Source organism: Thunnus albacares, chromosome 21, assembly GCF_914725855.1.
Source record: "Thunnus albacares chromosome 21, fThuAlb1.1, whole genome shotgun sequence".
NCBI lineage: Eukaryota > Metazoa > Chordata > Actinopteri > Scombriformes > Scombridae > Thunnus > Thunnus albacares.
The window spans coordinates 16,882,581-16,903,089 of record NC_058126.1 but is presented as its reverse complement, the minus strand read 5'-3'; the positions used below and the strand labels follow the sequence as shown (position 1 = coordinate 16,903,089).

Sequence of the window (20,509 nt, the reverse complement as noted above, 5' to 3'; positions counted from 1 at the left end):
TAGTTTGATTTTAGATGAGCAGCAGCATCCGGCAGTGCGGTCTCAATAGCTTGCCAATAAAGCTTTGGATAGAAACTGTATATCCCTGACCAATGGAACTGTGTGGGAGCATGATGACTTCCATGAAGGAAGTAATGGACAAACTACTCAGTGTTATTGCATGTGGAGAAACCATATTGAAATACATTTTTTGTCAATTTATCATTATCTGCCTGTCTATATTGTGTTCCTTTCAGGATCAAATATGAAAAAAAAGTCAATTTCCATTCTTTTTAGCAATATCAACAGAAATGATTTGTTGTGGCTGTGTAGCAACAGATAAATGCTTGATTGGAAAGGAATTTCTCTTTTTCCATCTCACACTTTGTTTACTTTTCCCTATTTTATAAACACAGGAAAATGAATGAATACTCATTTCATTCAGTGTAGTGATGCATATACAACATATACAGTAAGTAGTTCATTTATATTTGGTACCATGTTGTATTTCCTCTCTTGACTGCAAGAGGGTGCTAATGTACCACACCATACTGAGACTTAAATTCATTCACAGTAATCAATTCTTTTAAATAAAATACGCAAAAGATATTCAAAATTGCATTTTAATCAGTATATAAATTTTTAAAAAAACATTGGTTCTGAAGAAACATTTACTGTCAACACAAACCAAAATAAAAATGCAAAGCTGATTCAAGAAATTCCATAAAGCAAGATCATCTTAATTGATGATCCAAACCTGAATGATCCATTTAACTATATACAGAAACTTTTAAAATATTACAAATTATCCACATTAGCATTTAACATGAAGTATTTACACTGTATAAACTACTTATAAATTATATTATTATTATTATTATTATTATTATTATTATTATTATTATTATCATGTTGATCTTGGTCACCAACTACTGTACCCCTATTCTGTTAAAGTTTAACTTCATGTAGCCTATATTAAGAATATATATCTACCATGTTATCTCAGACCAATTTGCATATACATTTAGTTCTTGTAATGCATACTACAGTATATAAATAAACAGACACTTGAATTTTAATTTGATGGCCAGCCGTGATGTTTTGATAGTGAGCCTCAAAGTTTTCCATCGCTGTTGCTTCTGCAGCTTACTCATATGATTAAATAGTACTTTATATATTTACACACTATCACAACTACTCACTTGGTATGCACCACTTATAAACTGTACACAATGATCCATAAGGACCGGGGGCCCTAACTGCTAACAGCTTTCTAACAGCATTAGAATAAAATATACAATTCATTACAAGGCAAAGGTTTGGGATGTTTTTTTTTTTAAAAAAAACTGAGAGTGAAAGGATACAAAGTTGAAAACCAATCTATTAGTTTTAGGTGACCGCAAAAATGCTCAGCATGTTTTTTTAAACCCTTGTGTGGTGTTTCATTTGTCCACTTAATTTGAAAACGACATTCTGAAGTTTGGAATTGCTGCATGTAGCCACCTTAATTATGTCTAAGTTACTGTTGCAACACCACCAGGAGTCACAGGGGAAAGAAGCAGGGTAAAGTCTAACCACAGACACTGAACAGCTTTCATAATTTTTATGTTGTGACCATGATGATGAATATGGGGCTGAGGAAGCTGATCCCACGAAAGCTGCTTTTTTAGTACAGGGAGCAGTCAGGGGTCTGTCTGTGTGGAGGAAGAGGGGCTTGCTGGAGGACAAAGAGGCTGGGAAAAGTGTTTGTACATCTCTGGAGCAGGACCTTGCGGGGGCGATGGGATGGGAGTGTCTGGAGAAGCTGAAGGAAAAGAGGCAGGGACAGAGAGACGTTTTATATTAGTTTTTGCAAATTTTGTTTAAAAAAAAAGCAATATAATCATTTGTCTGTAAAATGTTTCCAACATGACCCTCTAGTAATGTTATCAGGATCTGCAGTTGGTCATATACATACAATTCCCATCAATCTTATGTGTCCATTAGGTGGTGTAATATTGCCGAGTGCATTTTTTATTTTCAAATGAAAGTGTACAATATGGCCAATACTTATCAATTCTTGTAAATGTTACTTTTTAATGGATTTTTCACGTACAGGATGCCTATTTATTAGTTTCAAGTTAATGGAAATGCATCTTTCTCTCCATCTTGAAATGCAACTAGCACACACTAATGTGACATTTCATGAAAAGAGACGAATTGTACATGAACTTTAATATTTCTTGTGTGTGTCAGAAGGTTAGACACTAACTAGTATGTATGTGTGTTGTTGTTTCTCAGGTTGTTGAGTATGTGGGTCTTACCTATCTGTGGAGTGTGTGCAACAGGCATGGTGCTGATGACCAGTGTGTGTCCAGTCACAGGGTCCTGGGCCAGCTGGGTGTGTGCTGGATGGTGCAGGTGTGAGGGCTCTGATGTTAAGCCTGGACACAAAACACAGCCTCACGTTAATTGAACTGTGAACTTCAACAGATTGTGCAAGTTGTTTTTCCTGTATCTCAACAATAAATCTGTTATTTGATCAGGTGACATTTAAGGACTCACACACAATAAAATTTTCCAAAACACAGATTTCACCTTGCACATGGTAGCATCTCACCTAACAAGCCCTTATCAGACCAGAGAACTATTGTAGTTCACTTTGCATATTTTTTTCACTAGATCTAATAATGATCTGCAAAAAGCCAATGAACTGAATGATTTTTATATTAGGTTCAAAATGCAGGACTTTTCTTTGGAATGTAATAATGTACTTGAGACCACCTCAACTAATGATTTGAGCTTCAGGATAGTGGTTGACCCACACAAGATTCAGTCACTTTTTAGACATGTATGCACATAGAAATCCACAGGCCCAGATGGCATCTCTGCTCTTCTCTTAAAGACCTGTGCCGAAGAACTCACCCCAGCTGTCTTCTAGCAGTCTGTGTACTCACACACTGTCCCTGCCCGCTAGAAAAAATCCATGATTATTCCAGCTCCAAAAAAACCTTGTCCAATTGAAAATAATGATTATAGACCTGTGTCTCCAACTTTGATTGTGATGAAATGCTTTAAAAAATACATGGTGTCTGTACTCAAAGCAGAGGTCAATTCTGTACTAGATCCATTCCAATTAGCTTACAGGCGAGGCTGGGCAAGGATGATGACGTTAACAGTATCACCCTTTTGACTATTAAGCACTTGGAAGACCCCGAGGCCTATGCACACCTGCTATTTGTTGATTTTAGCTCTGCTTTTACTACGCTTCGGCCCTGCTAATCTGCTAATCCCGAAACTGAAACAGATGAGTATCAATCCTTTTATAACCAAGTGGTATTTTTCCTTTTTGACCAATTGAATCCAGCATGACAGGGTCAACAATACCCTTTCAGAACCCAGATCAGGTACATTATACACAAATGAGTGTACAAGCAGCCACCCTATGAATCACATTCTAAAATTTTCAAATGACACTGCTATCCTCAGCCTACTGCACAAGACATAAGTCCTTCAGCCTATTGCACTGAAACAGAGTTTTGTGCAATGGTGTGATGCCATCCATCTAGACCGTAGGTCAGTGGGAGATCATAGTCCAGTGGCATTACATGATGAACCAATCAGGTCCGCTCCTACAACTACCTTGGCAATCACTTGGACAACACCTTCAGCTGGAAGGCCCATGTTGAAAGTTTGTGTTCTTGTTTACAGCAGAGATTATACTTTTTACGCAGACTCAGAGTGCATGGGATAGATCAGAGTATTGTGTTTTTATTCTATCAGGCTGTATTAGAGAGTATAGTCACGTATGGGATGTCAGCATGTTATGGCAATCTCTCTGTACAGTCAAAATCTAAGCTTGCTCATCTGGTTAAGGTTATGGGGAGGAAAGAACACCAGTCCCCCCAGTCAATATATGAGCAGTCGGTTCTCAGGCAAGCACAGAGAATAGAGTCTAATCCATCTCATATTCACCATGCTGAGTATGAGCTCTTACCTTCAGGAAGATGATATAGCATACCCCATTGCAAACTCAGCCATTTTAAAAACTCATTTGTGCCTACATCAATTAATTTTTTAAATAATGTTGCTTGAGGCTGTAGGGTTGTTCAGTAGCTTCATGGTATGATGCGAGGGGTTGTGTAATAGATATTTGATATAATGCAAGGGGTTGTGCAATGTGTTGCTTGTTCTTATCACTGGTTGTGTAATATGTGCAATCTGTGATTGTGATGTGCTACAGTATGCGTTACTTCGCTTATATGTTGTTAATTTTTTTTATTTTTACTTCTATGGAGGAAGTTATATGATAAGAGAATATGTCATATGTGCAGAATTTGAGTTCAAGAGAAATGTCTCTATGGGGAAAATAAAGTGTATCGTATCGTATCGTATCGTAAGTTTATAAGTATATTTGACATTACTGTATGTTGCATTTTTGTACTTTATCAGTTGCACATGCACATTTGTAAATAGAACAGCAAGACTGTTGTTGTGTTAGTTCCACATCTCTATAGAGTGTTGAAAAATAAGACAAATGCAACTCTCTCTTTTCCCTCAAGTCAGGTTATCATATTCAGGAGTTGTTTTTAGTGCACAGTGAATAAATGGAAGACATTTTTGGAGATAACTTATTTCCACACCTCATCTTATGCTTTAGTTGTTTAGTTTAGTTTAGTTCTATCATGGCCATTCTTAGAATATTTTATGCATACTTGCTTTAACTTTAGACTTCCCTATTCATAGATATTATTGCAGACGTTATGTTTCAGATGTTTTCTAGCGGCATCTCATGTAGCAAGTTGTCTATTTTGGCTTTTCCTAATATATAGGTTGATTTTACAAATGTATTCCATGTCTTTGTAAAATCTAGCTTTCTCCCCTCTGCACATATCCTGGAAAACTTTCCAGAGTATGTATACTTTTGTTTTTCGGCATTGCTTTATGCACATACGGTTCCCACATTCACCACTAACGAGCTCCACTGTTGCATTGGCAACCTAGTTGAAGGTCATCCTATTTTTCATCTTTCAGGTTTATAAGCGCAGACATGGGCCCAGTCTTACCTCCCAGCAGCATTTCATGCAGCAGGTTGTCTATCTTGGCCAGGCCACAGAGCTTAATGAACTGGAGCTGTTCGATCATCTGCCAGGTGATGCTCTGCAGGGTGGGCAGCAGGAGTAACAACTCTCCAAAACGACCCCTGGAGTCATACTGACGGTCATTAATGTAGTCTTCCAGACTCATCTGGACCTACACACACACACACACACACACACACACACACACACACACACCATACACAAGGCCAAGTCTCCATTAGTGTAAGCAAACTGCACAGTTGTCCTTGTACATTGACTGATATATCAGTGAAAAATGTGTAAAATACATAATATACTGTTAAGTATAATAACCAATGACAGTATAAATGACCAGACTAGAAAAGAAGTTACAAGGGTCAAATGTTCTACCTACCTGCAGACGCATGGCCTTGATCTTCGAAGGGTCCCGCAAAGATTTTGCATCTGCAGATTGGGAGGCCAAGTGTGGAATTGGGGGAGGGATTGAAGGGCAAGAGGGTGAGGAAAAAAACAGAAAGATCAAGGATGGAATTGAGGATATGAGTGGAATTGATGGAATGATTATGGTCAAACTGGGGCATGAAGGCAAAATGAGGGGATTTAGTGAAGGGGAGAGAAAAAGGGGGGCAGGTAAAAGGAAATGGAAGCTGGGATTCTGGTTACATTGGGCTAAGGAAGGATGGAAGGTTTGTGATTTAACTTGAAGTGTAACCAGATGCAGGATATGTTGGAAAAAGGGACCTGGGCAGAAATTGTGAGGGTTTCGGACAAAGTTTGCAATTTTTAATCTTTTACAGTCAATTGCTGAAATGTTCACATTGTTTGTCTTTTTCCTGATCAATCTTTTACCTTTTTATAAGTTTTAAGTCTCTTTGTTTTTGTTTTTATGCTCTATTTTTAAATATAACATGGTCACACGTATGTCATTTATTTAGTTGCAATTATTTATTCAATTAATTGAACATTTTTTGAACTGATAACTTTGATAAATGTGTGTGCCATTATGCAACACCAACCCCAATCAGCATATCATAACACGCAATTAGGTCATAAAACTCTGAGCCAAGGTTATCACTGATACTAATTTCCAAAATCCTGTTCTAAGAAGTACCAAGAAGTAGATGTAATTTCCTCACACGTGCCTAAAAATACCTTACCTAAGCTTACTCACGTACTACACCAACCAGAGAACCAGATAAAATTTCTAATTACACATACAGATAATAATCCCTGAATAGAGAGGCAAGAGTGAGCCAGAAAACAGGGTAACCACACATGCCCAAGAAGAGTAAATTAGTGACTACTTAACACCAATAAGGTTAGTTTTCAAGTATACAAGTCACAAATCCCCTGAGGGCTGGTGGGGTAATAAACTACTACTAAATATTATGTTTAATTGTTACCCGGGTCAAAGAAGATGATGGCTTTGAGCGCTGCATACTCGTTGTCATCTATTTGAATATCCTGGAAGGGCTGGACCAGCTCATCCAACACTCGGTTGGCTACCCGGCAGATCTCTGATTCAGTACTGTTCTTGTGGATCACACAGCCATTACCTGCAGACAAAGAGAGTATCAATGAGTGGCTGTGTTGAAGGGAGTCGACAAGGAGGAAAAGGTATGTGAGTGTGTATGGGGTGGAGTGTGGGAGTATGCTTGTGTAGAAGGGTGACAGGAATAGTACTTTTAGCCTTGAGAGAATGATAAGTTGAATGTTGTGGACTTTTGTTAGGCCTATTTAAGGATTTCAGTCAAGGTTAAGGTAAAGGCACGTGAGGAAGGTCCCTGCAAAATGTGTGTTTCTGTGTACTCGGGTGTGAGTAGATGACAGATCTGCCTACAGTACAATGTTGAGACATACCCCAGTAATGAGTAATGCAATTTATTAGAGACACTTTTGAAGTCACAAAGAAAAAGAAACCTTTAGTTAATCATTCTCAGCTAATACAACATTTGATCAGTCTTCACACTTGAGTGCTGAACCACCTTATTGCACCACATATAAATAAGATGCCATTCTACTGGTCAGTTCATACCTAAAAGCAGGAAGTCCTTGAATGGCATTGACCTTTTGGCAACCCCAAGCAAAAGGTGTTCACCTGCATGAGCCCTGAGCAAGCTCACCTGGAGACAAACACACGCAGGCATGCACGCACACACAGTTAAACAAAGAACACAAACAATGCAACAATGCATCCCTTTTGCCCTTACATACAACACACAGCGGCCATGTTTAGAGTGTATTATAGTATATTAAGCAGTCTCTGTATGCTAATTTAAAACAACATCTCTAAAACTCAAGTTAATCATTGCTTCAAATGTTCTATGACCTATGTCTGCTTTTGGTTAATTAAGAAGGTACTTTCTTCCATCCCAACTTGACCAAAAAAATGCTTTGTTAGAGCACCAAACACACTCAGACCCATATAAGCTAAACACAACCAATATGGAAAGACAGCACTTCAAAACTGTATTAAACAGAAGTGCTTGAGTCGGAGAGATGCTTTTAGCAAGCATGAAATCAAAATATGCAAGAGAATGACTGTATGCAAGCAATAACATAATCAGAGATCACCCATAATGCACCGCAGCTCTATTACCTGGTCATCCAGTGGTAGTTCTCCAAAGGCAGGAATGTATTTGGCCCATTCCACCAACACCAGTAACTGTTGTCTCATAGAATCGCATACATCTCCAACAGTGGCTGATTTCTGCTCCGTTACGTCTGCTATTCCAACTGTAGCAGTGATCTGGAGGGAGACAGAATATAATGACTTCCTGGCTCACCATTTGTTAATTCAACCAGCTCACATATACAAACAGTAGGAAAATAGGAAATTCACAAGGAGGATTGTCACCTGTTGGGACAGTGATTCTGCTTGGGCCAAAATAGTGATGGGTGGCACGTCTTGGGAGTCAGGAATACTTCTTCTTGAGCTGATCCGATCTCTCTCATTCTGTACAGCTAAAATATAACAGACAGCTAAAGTAACTGTGTGTGAAACAAAAAGAGAAATTTAAAAAAAGAAGAGGGAGATGACTCCTAATGAATCCTAATAATATTAAAATCTATTTCCTGGTTCAGCATTTTAAAGAAATTACCCCAAGTTGTTATTTATGAGTGGTAAGTGTTGGAGGGGAAATCCTCCATGCAAACTATGACAGTGGATACCAGGGCAGTTAATATTTAGGAAAATAGTCATACAGGCTGGCATCAGCAAGCGGAGTCAAACGTTAACCAGTTCCAATCCAGAACAACATGTTTGAATAACACATGATTACGTGTCATAAAACTCTGTGCCAAGGTTATACCCCTCATAAATACACACACACACACAGGCACACTAAGTAATCAACTACTTTATGGCCGAGCCAATTTCAACCATTTTGAAGCAGCTTTCAGATTCTCTGATGACAGCCTTTCCTTCAATGTCACTAGTTTTAGGCTCATACCTGTAAAATGTTATCTCTAAAATATATAAATGTAAAGTTTACTGACAATATTTTTTTCTTTCTATTTTTTTTCTTTTTTGCACATAAAACTAACACAACGTAAACTAACAATTATTTTCATTATTGATTAATCTGTTGATCATTTTCTAGATTTATCGACAGTCTTTTGGTCTTTAAAATGTCAGAAAATGGTAAAAAATAACGATCATTGTTTCTCAAAGCCCAAGCTGCAACCTAAAAAGTCCACAACCCAAATATATTTAGTTTACTATCATATAGGACTAAAAAAAACAGAAAATATTCACATCCAGGAAGCTGGAACAAGAGAATTTGGGCATTTTTTCTTAAGAAATGACTCAAAACAATGAATCTGTTATGAAAATAGTTGGCAATTCATTTTCTGTAGATTAATTAATTGACTACTCGTTGCAGCTCTAGTCTCTACATTTTAGTGCAGCTTCAATATGGTCAGTTTGTCATGTCGTGTAACAGTTTTTCCTGGGTGACAGGAGAGAGGGTTCCCTACCTTCTTTTTTCATGCCAGCTCTGAAACATTTGTTGAGTCTGCAGAAACGACACTGGTTCCTCTTATCTTTATCTACAATGCACTGTCTGTTAAACCTGCATATGAAGAACATACAATTTGATAGTTTTACAGAGCAAGACATATAACAATACAGTGTACTGTAATGTAACATAATGTAATGTGACATTCTATATCATGATGACTGGACTGAAAAGGTACTTATCAGTCGTTTAAGAGTATTTAGGGAGTATATGTACAAGAGGACGTTTATGTGCTTGCACATCATGTATACTATGTGTCTTACAACTTTCATATGTTAGTAATGTAATTTTATGCCATGAGTACAGCATCTCTCTATTTATGTTCATCAATAATGAACACTTGGGCATTATTTTGTATTTAAGTGCATGAAGTGTCTATAGATGTCTGTAGGTGTGATGTCTTTGCATGTTTTTAGGTGTGCTGTCTTTCCATGTGTTTATGGGTGCTCACGTAGTATGTTCTTGTTCTCTGTACCTGCAAGTGTAGACATGGCTCTTGCGTATGGAGCGTCTGAAGAAACCTTTACAGCCATCACAGCTGGAGGCTCCATAGTGTTTCCCGGTGGCTTTGTCTCCACAGATGGCACAGTTACTGCTGACCCCGTCTGCACCAGGTAGGCTCGGCTCTGTTGGCATGTTGTCTGAAACATACAAAAACACTCACCCAGGTAAATATACAGTACCTGTATGTTCACACACTCAAGTGCATACTCATACATCTATGTAATACATAGACTGGAATAGACACAAATACAAAAACAAAATGGAAGCAATGCGTTGCAGTATACATCCAAAAATCGTCCACTATAATAATTCAATTATTTGCTAGCCTGGAACCACAATGCAAACTGTTCACTGCACTGTTTTATCTAATTGCAGACACTTTTGTAGAATTTCTATGTGATGATAGCATCTTTAAAATGATTCTGATGGTAAAAGGTTTTTTGTGCTAATTCTGTTTGCGCTCTAACCACCTGGTGTATGTCGCACACTGATAAAGGCCTGATGGGCAAAAACGTTCTGTGACAGATGAACATTTAAATCAAGTGAAAGATATATTTTTGAATGCGTCCCTCTTTTCACAAAAAAGTTTTTTTTTGTGGAAAGTGTGTTGCCTTCAGCCTATTCATCTCAGTCTATATGGGTCAGATCTGTAGAGTGCTGCATTGCAGTCTGTCACAATTTTTACCATTGATTTTTTTCCAAAAGTTGTACCTATTGCCATATTTTTATGTGTTGACAAATTGGCAAGAGCAGCTGTTAGCAGTTGCTGCCATACCAGGTCAGAGTTGCTCAGAACATAAAAAAGTAAACTAATTCTAGCAATTGCCTCTTTTATGAAGTAAATGTTGTTTAATGAGTTGACCATTATAATCATTATCGAGGGAAAAGTTTAGTAGAAAGAACACTATTTCTAATAATAGCATTCTATGTATTCTATGTATAGTCCATACTATAACTGCAGAGGTTTGTTGGGGTTTGTATAACTGCAAAATCACTTGTGTGATGTTGGATTTGAACATTATAGTATATGCATCTGCAAAACCTAAATCGGGAAAAAGAAACATGGCAGTTCGATCGCTCACCAACCATATTAAATATTATTGCTGATGTCTTTCATCATCATAATCATCATAATCGTTATCATGATCATCAGCAGAAGCTTCATCACCATAATCAAAACTATAATCATCATCATTGTCTGCATATTTACTGCTCTATTACAGCCTACCAAATAGAACACAACATGAACATGACATCATAACATGTAAAAATTCAAGAGACATCAACACATCCCTCCACACGCGCACACACACACACACACTTCTCTCTCAGCCCCCACACCAGGTAGTGCCACGGGAAGATGAGTCAGTGTTCGACTAACTTTCTGTTCACATGCTGAGGTGACATCAGTATATCAGTAAGATGCGTGCTTGCCCCTCAATAAAACTTCTTTATGACACATACCAGCAATTCCTGCCTAAATAGGTTTATAACATTTTGAATTTTTACAACCTCCGCCTTACCCTTTTCTTTTCTCTAACCACAGCTACAGGTATCCTCTTGCATACAGTACAGGAAATAGACAAGTGGAAATAATTTTCCACAATCAGTGTTAACAGAGAACTGAATACACGCACTATTGGCCAACATCAAAATGTCAGAAGTTTCCCCAGCATTTAATTTAGACATGTGGAGTGTGTTATGTAAAAACTAGGCCTTACTGCTTTCCCGTTCTTTAAATAGCAACTCATTTGCTTTCAGCTGGTCTCACTTCTCTTCATCAGCAAACCTCTGTCTTACAAACTTATATACTATATACCTTCTCACACAGTTCTGAGGCAGATAACCGCACCAACTTCTCCCAAAAAGATTACATATTAATCAGTAAGGTTACAGACTCCTCTCATTTCTCTGTCCATTTATGCCATTTTGATTGTGGAAAATGTTTGTATTCGCTCAACAATTTTAATTGTTTAAAAGTTAATTGTTAATTGTTTAAAAGTTAATTGTTAATTGTTTAAAAGTTATTTGTTAAATAGAATAGGTCCTGCTATGTGCAGTAGGTTAATATGAAGATAAAGGTGACAATGGGTTTAAAAGATAGGAGTCCTTATAACATGCATGAGAGCATATCCAACTTAACATTCATTTTGAAAAACAGACATTTTGTACTTCAGTTCATGTCTGTTGAACATGTCTTGTATGTGTTTGCATATGGGTGTCTGTTTGCACATGTTTATGTGTCTGTATGCACACACGCTTACCTCCTCCTCCATAGAGTACCTCTGCATTCTCAAAGCCCAGCGTATTGTATGAGGGGTCCAGGCCTTCACAGTAATTGGCTACTTCCATATCTAAGAGAGATTTACTCTGAAGAGCAGGAGGATACTTCATTCCTCTTTTAACCCAATCTTCTCTTCTCTCTTCTCCTCTTGTCTTGTCTTCTCTTGTCTTCTCGTGTCTTCTCTTTCAGTCTCTTCGCTCTAAAGTCTCTCTTTCTCTCTTTTTCTTTATCTGCTAGTCTCTGCTTCATCTAATTCTTACAGACATGACATGGGAGATCCCTGGCATAAAAGATATATAATCCCATCTGATTGGGCCAGGAAAACAAGGAGAGGGGAGGAGCTGTGACTAAGACTTCTCACCTTATTGTACATTACTTATCTGTCCTTCTCCCTCACACTTATCACAGGATGGATAGATAGAGGTGAAGGAGATATTTCCCTTCTCCCTCTCTCTACTTTTTTTTTTTTTTTTTTTTTTTACCTGAGACAGACTCTGCAGGCATGATGATACACACACATTTATGAATGTGTGTGTGTGTGTGTGTTGTGTGTATTTGTGTGTGTGTGTCCTTCCCAGGCCTCCTAATCTAATCAATAGAGGAGTAATAGCACCACCAACTCAGCAGATATAATCTATAAAGACATAAAGTGAAGTGGAAAACACCAATAACTCTTCCACAAACACACTCCTTGGGTTTACATCCAACCCTCTGTTCATAAAACTTAACTCTATTTCTAATTTTAACCTTATACTGTAAATATATCAAAGGAGATTAACCTCACTGACTGCAGTCCAGTTGAAGCCTCACATCTTGTGTTTTTGCTTGTATTTTTGGAATGTTTAAATTGCGCAGAGTGTCATTTTTTTAATCCATCAAACTAAGAAATGTATTACATTTTCATTGATTGCGATTAGTGCTATGGCTTATGATGAATGAGAATTCTCAGACAGGGTGATATATTTATTTTAGTCTTTGTTGAATAATGAGACAGTCTGCTGTGTAAAAATACGAGAGATACTAACGCCGCCTAAGAAGCAGCTCATGTCAAGATAACACATTTTTATACTTCTCACACTTTTCTGTCACTGTACAAACACCCAAATAGATTTCTTTAGAAATTAGGACATCAAAAGTGGAAGTCAAAAATACAAGTTCATCCCCGAGCTGCCTCCTCCTTCGAGGCAAGAATGCTGTGAACACACTCTAACCATAAACCAGTTAAAATGTCCCAACCCACCCATTTTACATCAGGGGTTTCATTGCACTAAATCTTATTGTGTGGCTTAAAGGCAATCAGTTTGGGGCATTGTGTTGGAGAAGGTTGTAAATGATAAGAGGCAGTAATATGGGAGATGCCCTACATCAGTAACGAGAGAGCCAATGAGAAAAGCACCTACAGAGTATGAGCAGGCATGTGGGTTATATATCGTCACTGTAGGTACAGTATATCAGAATGCAGATTATTTCTAATTACCTACTAGACTATTCATTTCCAGCCATAGATAGTTAATTCAGGAGGCTGAGATAAAGGGGTTGAAAGATATAAAGGAGAGGGAGGAAGGGAAAGAGAGAAGTGATAGAGAGATTATATTTTAACCATGCCGTGAGGTCAGGCCTCCTGACTCATCAGGTTTGTATAGAGTGAAGAAGAAATGACTCTCATGTTCACAAACACTTAAACACAAAATGACTGATGCAGAACATTGTAGAGAAGATTATAAAGACAAATAGATAAAGGTTAATTAAAGATAGCTGGGGTAGTGCTTGTATATAATATTGTATGTAAGTAGGTCATTTTATGAGAGGCTACTCATGAGAGATACTGTTTGGTTTAACATACAAAAAGAAAGCAAAACTGTATGTTTTGGTGCTTTTGGTCTAGGCATGCACAATTGCAGAAAAATACAGTATTCATTGAAAAGTGCAATGAATCCCCCTTTTAAGTGCAAGGACAACAAGCTGAGTAATTTAAGTCTGCACTGATCATTTTCTTTCCACATTTTTGAATACTTGACAAATCATACCCTCCTCTTGATTTATTTGGATAGTGACACAGTATTCCAAACACTGAAGCTGATAAGATGTTTAGAAAGCAAGCCCATGTTCACTTGGTTTGTTTACTTTGTTCACCTCACTAATACATTGAAAACACATCTTTCAACCATGCTTTGGTGCAATGATGTAAACCTGCATTCAGGTAAGTTCACCAGCTGGGTATAAGGAAACTCCAGCTCCTATTTCATTGCATCTACTGGCAAACACATACTGTAGAAGACCACTGCTTTTACAGTTAAACATAAAAATATATTTAAAAAAAATCCATATGAATTACACATTCATAGAAACACAAAAATTTAGTATAAAAGGTGTTATGACTTATTCAATTGAAAGCTAAGCAGGACATGACTGAGAAACCTTGCTTCCGCCTAGCAACCAAAAGCTCTTTGCAGTCATAAAACCCAGAGTTAAGAGGCTATCTCTGTGTGAACTGGCCATAATACTGTCACCACTATTTAGACTTGAGTTTTTAATAGTCACAAGATGATGATCAGCCACCCAACTGACTCTAGTAAACCGTCACTTCCTAAAACCTGAGCAACTGTTAAAAAATATACAGTTCAGCAGAATATTATTCACTCCTAAAACTCCAAAAGTTTATCTTCATTTTAACTAGTCAAAGATCATCATTACTTGCATATTGATTTGGTGCAAATGAATAGAAATATGTGAAATTCATCATCAGTTTAACTTCTACAACACTCAACAGAAGGAAGTTTCCTTAAATTTTAGAGTTACATGCAGACCTGGCAACAAACAAACAAACAAAAAAAAACATCTTTTCTATAAATCCATAATCCCTACTGGCATTACTAGTATTTTAATGTGTGTCATACTCATTTATTTTTCCATATTTTCATTTTCCATCTATTGCAAAGTCTGAAGTTTGGTTAATGACATTCGTCTTTGATAACAGAGCTTATGTTTTACAAATGATTTGTCCAGCTGAATTAGACTGTATACATCAACTCACACTTAAGCCTCAAAAATCAACTCTCTGGCACACTCAACAAAACTTCACCATTGCAATTTTCACAAAGGTAGAGTTTATTGTAGGGCCATTGTTTTGGATTGCATTGTATGGGACGGGTGTTATTATGTCCACAGCTTGTATATCCAATGTTTTTTTTTTACACAGTCTGTAGTATACAATATCAAAACTCATGTTTCACTGTCACAAAGTGGGGGTGTTAATTGCCAATTACACTAATCAGAGAAGTGACATTAATTGTATGACTGGTTAAGTTATTTTAATGTGCATTCAGTGGTAGCAGTGGTAGTGCATCAGGGGAGAAAAACAATGCAACTGTAATGGATCTTTTTCACAGCAGACATTTTGACTTGTCATAGTAGGAAAGTGCAGGTGGAACATTAACAATGGATCTCTTCCATTAAGTGTCCCAGTGAGCAACTCCAGTGTGCCAGCATGCACAACAGCAGGGCCCTTAAAGTGGCTAATCTAAATGGAATACTGTTGTTATTAATGCCATTGATTGAGCTGTTTCTGCTGTGACATGTCAAAATGTCTGCTGTGAAAAAGGTCTACACCATCTTCCTGCTTAGCGATTTGTTGCTCCGAAACAGTGCTCTTGTTACAGACTAAGTCCTTGTACAGAATATAAAATGGGTTATCACATGATCTTTACGGCGCAGCATGCGTGACAAAGTGAGTCTATCTTATCTGCTTTCACAAAATGTCTGCGGACAGAGGTGAGAACACTATCTTATTAAACACACTCGACAAAATGCAAATACCACATACTGTATCCTGCCATTCAAAAGTACACCACCTCTGGTTACAGGACATTTAGCAGCAATCGAATTGTATGTGAATGGGGAGTACCACCATATTACCACCAAAATACAAAACCACGTGATTTAGCAGAACATATCACTATGCTAAACTTCCTTGAGGAACTACTTAAGGTAAGCTTTATTTCCTCCACAAATTCTTACAGCCACTGTTAATATTTTGCATTTCAATGACAATATAATTCTCAGAAGTTTGACTTACCTGTGTTTCTGTTTCGGTGTGGGATGTGCATTTATCCAGGTGTACCGTTGTATTCCGGCAGTGAGCAGACCTCAGTGTGACATTAGTCTAGGTGACACTGAGAATGTTAAAAAGGTAAAGGTGTTCGACAACATTAAAAGCGAAGGTTGGAGAGCTGAGCGGCCTATAATTCATGGAGCGACACATTGGATGGCGCCACCATAGCCCTGTCATTAGATCGATTTACTAAACAAACTCAAAGTAGGGTGGGGATGTTAAACAGTAACCCAGTGCCATAAAAACCAAAAGGAAAAGGATCACCAGGTGTGGGTGTTTGTGTGCGTGTGTGTAAGTCAGCTAGGGCCTCTGCTTCAGAGGGCAGAAGGTAAGAGATCCAAGAGGTTTGAGGTAATGTTTCACAAAATAATGGTAGAAAAGTAACAATTTTAGACATTTATTTCTCTTCTCAGCTTTGGAGCTGAACACTTCAGCTATGTACACAGAGGTTAAGTGTTAGCAAATACAGTGAAATAAATATATATATATTTTCATTTCCAGCCACATACAATTGAAAAATGAGTCTTAACTTTCAAGCCAATTCCACCATATAATATTACAAATAGCAAACTTGAATCCTGTGTAGTTTACACAAGGACCAGCAGATGGCAATAGTTCATTCATTTTGAGTCAAAAGCAAATAACAGTTTCCTCAAGTCAAAATCTTTCAATATTTTCATAGAGTACAATACGGTTTTATCATTCAGAGCATACATAAATTTCAGTTGACTTAACGGTTATAGGATTGATATAGCAGAGCATGGGATCTGACAGAGTTTAGATGGGAGCTTTGGCTTGTCTACCTGGTTTTGAAGATAACAAACAAAAATAAATGATGATGACAACAGCTCCAACAATGGCTACTAAGTAGCCAGTGATTAAAGATTATTTTGTTTCACTACTCTTCCTTAGGTCAAGAATGACCTTCACACTCTCAGATAAACTTTCAAAGAAATAGTGGTTGATTTTGGAAACTGAAAGCTAAATGAATCCTGAATCCTGATGCGGTTGAACTAAGCTCTGTAGGCTCATCTGTGCATTTTACACTGCATGTTTCAACAATCATTTTTTCATTATATGCTTTTATGTCTTTTTCTGAATGATTGTTCATTTGAACTTTTTAATTGTTGCTGTTATAACCTGTCTGCTTTTATGGAGCTGCACCAAAGCAATTTTCCTATCATAAACTCTGACAAGGCAATAAGGAACTGTAAAGTAAGGCTTAAAAACTAAAGCAAATTAAGTCTCTGACCCCCTAACACAAACTCCCACCCATGATTTTCAAACAATCTTTCCTGGGAAGCACCTGGAGCAAGTTCTCCTCCCCAAGAAGGTCAGCATGTCCAAGCAGTTAAAAGTGGTCAGACTCAGAAACACCTCATTGAGATTCTGCATATTCTCAATGTCTTTTACGTAATAATACCGGAACATCTGGTAGGGAATGAAGCAGATCACCATGATGAGGGCAAAGCACAGGCTCTTCAGCTGAGCCCCAAAGTCCTGCTGTGAGGTGCATCCCTTGCGATGCTTCCGGTATAAAACCCGCAGGACATTGGCTTGGAGGGCTGTCAACAGAATGGCCACTACTATTATCAATGTGCTTATGATGTGGTTTAACACCTGGATGGGATCATCTATGTTTTTGCCAAAGTGGAAGCATTTTTCTCCATTTGTGTCACCTTTCTTATCTTTGCCGTAGTAAAACTCTATTACGCAAGGGGTTGTGACCAGCACCACTATCCACACCACAGCACTGCCAAGTAGTGCATGAACCTTCTGCATGGAGGCCACCTGCTCTGCTTTGCAGTAGAACGTCATCAGGCGCGTGATGAGGATGATCACGTAGAAGATAAAGGACATGTACATGTGGACGTGGATCATAGCACTGATAAATTTACAGAACCAAGGGTTCAGCCCCCATCTATTTAATGCATAATAGTAAATCCTGAAGGGCACAGTGAGAAGGAAGATGAAGTGGGTGAAAATGAGGTTGAGCACAGCGATGGAGGTGAAGGAAGTCGTGCTGGACTTCATGATGTGCATCATAAGGCTCAGGCTAATGGTACCGATGAGCAGAACCACAGAGTAGATAGCTAGGAGGACTGGGTGGTACTGTTCGTGGATGGTACTATTATTGGAGGAGTTGGTTGTTGTGGAATTGGCCGTGGTCGTGCACAGGGTTGTCGTGGAATTCATCTTAACTAAAAAAAAAAGGGGGGGGGGATGAGAGAGAGGAACATGTGAATTAATGTGAGTAATTGAGTAATGGACAGAAAAAAGTTAAGAAATAGAAGTAGATCAAGAAATTGTATAGTAAACATGTGAGTAACAGAAATAAAAGGAAAAGAAATGTAGAAAGACATAAAAAAGTAATACATGTCAGTAAAAACTGGCTTATTTTTTACTCTAACACACTACATTATAGACATACTTTACTGATACTAGGTTCACAGTTTTACAAATCTGTCCTAAAACAATAGTCAGGTGACCAAATAGACATTGACACCTGCTTTTCTTGCTGTAATCATTTCTCCTTTGTATACCAGCCATTAAAGATGCAATCTTGATCTGAGTTTCATGAGCTGTCGGTTCCGGGGCGGTTCCCTTCATAATGTGTTTTCAATGTAAGTGATGGGGGACAAAATCCACAGCCCTCCTTCCACGCAAAACTATATTCAAAAGTTTATCTGAGGATGAATATCCTTCTAAGTTACTGTCTTTTTAGCACCATATTCCCTCTTTTTGTTACAATCCTTCAACTGAAACTGAACAGAGCACTGTCTATCGAGACGTAAAGAGTGAGACTGTAACTGAGAATGATATCCACTTTATCTGATGAACTCAGATGGCTGAAACCTCATATTATCTTCAGATAAACTTTTGAACACTTTTTTGCTCAAAACTGTGGATTTCCTCCCCCTTCACTAACATTGTAAGCACATTTGGAGGGGATTTTCTTATGGTCAGTATGAACAGGAGGAATGATTACAGCAAGAAACCTTAAATCAGAGTGTAATCTTAATCTGACACAATGTTTTGCATATTTTCAAATAGCTTCAAATTTACATATTATCAGTTTAACAGGAAACAGGACTAAAACAGCTACATAAGACCAAACACCTCAGATACTCTAACTAAAATGAAAAATACAGCATTAAATATTTAATACAGCATTTAAATATTTTGAAGTTTAAAAAAAAGAGATATTGTTCACAGTTTAATCATTACCAAGAGAGCAATGCAGCAATAGAAGTTGAAATATGACTGAACATGTCAAAGACAGAGGGTTTACTAGTAGATTTACTGTACGTACCTTTTGGCCAAAGAACAGCTAGTTGCCGAGTTTTCTTGTGTGTGCAAATAAAGCTTTAAACGTTGTGAACGTCCTCTACATTACATCACATTAACTCCAACACAACAATGGTTAGGCTCTAGTTAAGTTTACGGAGAGACCGAGAATCTTTGCGTGTGTGTGCCTCCGTTGCTGCTTGGATAAATGTATGCATGTGCTTGTGTGTGTGTCCTCAAGTGCGAATGTGTGCCAACTTTCGAGAAGTTAAGGTTAAGAAAGTAAACTGTGACTGTGTTGTGAAAAACCACAGTCCAGTTTTGCATATTGTGTGTGCCCTGTGTGTGTGTGTGTGTGTGTGTGTGTCTGTGTTCTGTCAGAAACAGGAGGTGATTGCACACACAACACAACCACAGAGCTGGTTGCTTCCTTCTTCTTGTCACCTCTCTCTACATACACCCATTATTTTGTTGATTTGCTTAGTCTCAGACATCTAAAAAAAACATCTAAAATATACATGTACACTAAAATCCAAACTCTCAAAAAACAATGGAATGCAATGTGGTAAATTACTTAAGAGAGAATGAGTCTCTAAGCTCATGAGGCGAACTCTTACCAATACATCTCACCCATGATAAGGACTCAAATATGCAGTATACTGTTTAAATAGAAGAAGCACATTTTATTTAAGTTCAGTACACTTTATACCATCACATCATTTACATCACAAGAAAATAAAATACAGACTTGATAGATGCAGATGCATTGCCAAGGCCAGCAGCTTCTTTCGCATTTTAGCTTGGAATCTAAATACGAAGTTTAGCCTATTACCTTCAGGTTAATTTTCAAAATCTATTTTGTCACCTTTTTTTTGGAGTTGTTAGAAACGTCTCTCACTAGCTTCACAATTTTGAAACTGACACATAAAAGTAGACAGCCAATAGACAATAGTCACACTATCTAGTCAAAGTATTGGCTAACTCAAAAGAGAAGAAGTGAGAAAGGATGTGGTGTTGCTAGCTGTGATGTTGACAGAGAGGCTATGTTAAGCTCCTATGAACATCTCAGCAAGCATGAACTTATGTGGACATACTGCAACTCCAGTTCATGCTCATATGAGAGGATTCATTGTCTTAGGAAACACCTTGACTACAGAGCAAGGTGACAATATTTATTTAAATCTGTGAGTAATAGGTTTGAAATTCGTATATCAGGCTGGTCAGTAAATTCAACAAACATTAGACCACTATATTATCTGTAGTG

General features: G+C 37.8%; 2 protein-coding genes across 3 annotated transcripts; both read right to left on the bottom strand.

Annotated features, from left to right (window-relative positions):
* Positions 1–584: 584 nt before the first annotated feature.
* On the bottom strand, positions 585–16,150 carry hnf4g (hepatocyte nuclear factor 4, gamma). Of its 2 annotated transcripts, none has more exons than XM_044338840.1 (11): positions 15,922–16,150; positions 9,534–9,699; positions 9,018–9,112; positions 7,897–8,003; positions 7,639–7,788; positions 7,075–7,162; positions 6,443–6,595; positions 5,434–5,483; positions 5,025–5,211; positions 2,283–2,402; positions 585–1,783 (listed from the first exon to the last, which is right to left on the bottom strand). In XM_044338840.1, the coding sequence occupies exons 1-11, from the start codon at positions 15,950–15,952 to the stop codon at positions 1,662–1,664; spliced, it is 1,269 nt and encodes a 422-aa protein (XP_044194775.1). In that variant the 5' UTR covers positions 15,953–16,150; the 3' UTR covers positions 585–1,661. The 2 variants fall into 2 exon arrangements, with proteins under 2 accessions (XP_044194775.1, XP_044194776.1); XM_044338841.1 differs by lacking the exon at positions 15,922–16,150 and adding an exon at positions 11,827–11,985.
* Positions 16,151–16,338: 188 nt separating this feature from the next.
* LOC122972632 (probable G-protein coupled receptor 141) lies at positions 16,339–19,624 on the bottom strand. Its single transcript, XM_044339873.1, has 2 exons — positions 19,271–19,624; positions 16,339–18,158 (listed from the first exon to the last, which is right to left on the bottom strand). The coding sequence occupies exon 2, from the start codon at positions 18,151–18,153 to the stop codon at positions 17,239–17,241; it is 915 nt and encodes a 304-aa protein (XP_044195808.1). The 5' UTR covers positions 18,154–18,158; positions 19,271–19,624; the 3' UTR covers positions 16,339–17,238.
* Between the last annotated feature and the right edge of the window lie 885 nt (positions 19,625–20,509).

Bases quoted from the DNA above. Each gene is read 5' to 3' on its own strand.
- LOC122972632 (XM_044339873.1), bottom strand. From the start codon at position 18,153: ATGAATTCCACGACAACCCTGTGCACGACCACGGCCAATTCCACAACA.
- hnf4g (XM_044338841.1), bottom strand. From the start codon at position 11,956: ATGAAGTATCCTCCTGCTCTTCAGAGTAAATCTCTCTTAGATATGGAA. The intron at 9,700-11,826 runs GTAAGCGTGTGT...TGTATGTTTCAG, and splicing joins GGTACTCTATGGAGGAGGAG to ACAACATGCCAACAGAGCCG. The intron at 7,163-7,638 runs GTAATAGAGCTG...GTTTGTCTCCAG, and splicing joins AACTACCACTGGATGACCAG to GTGAGCTTGCTCAGGGCTCA.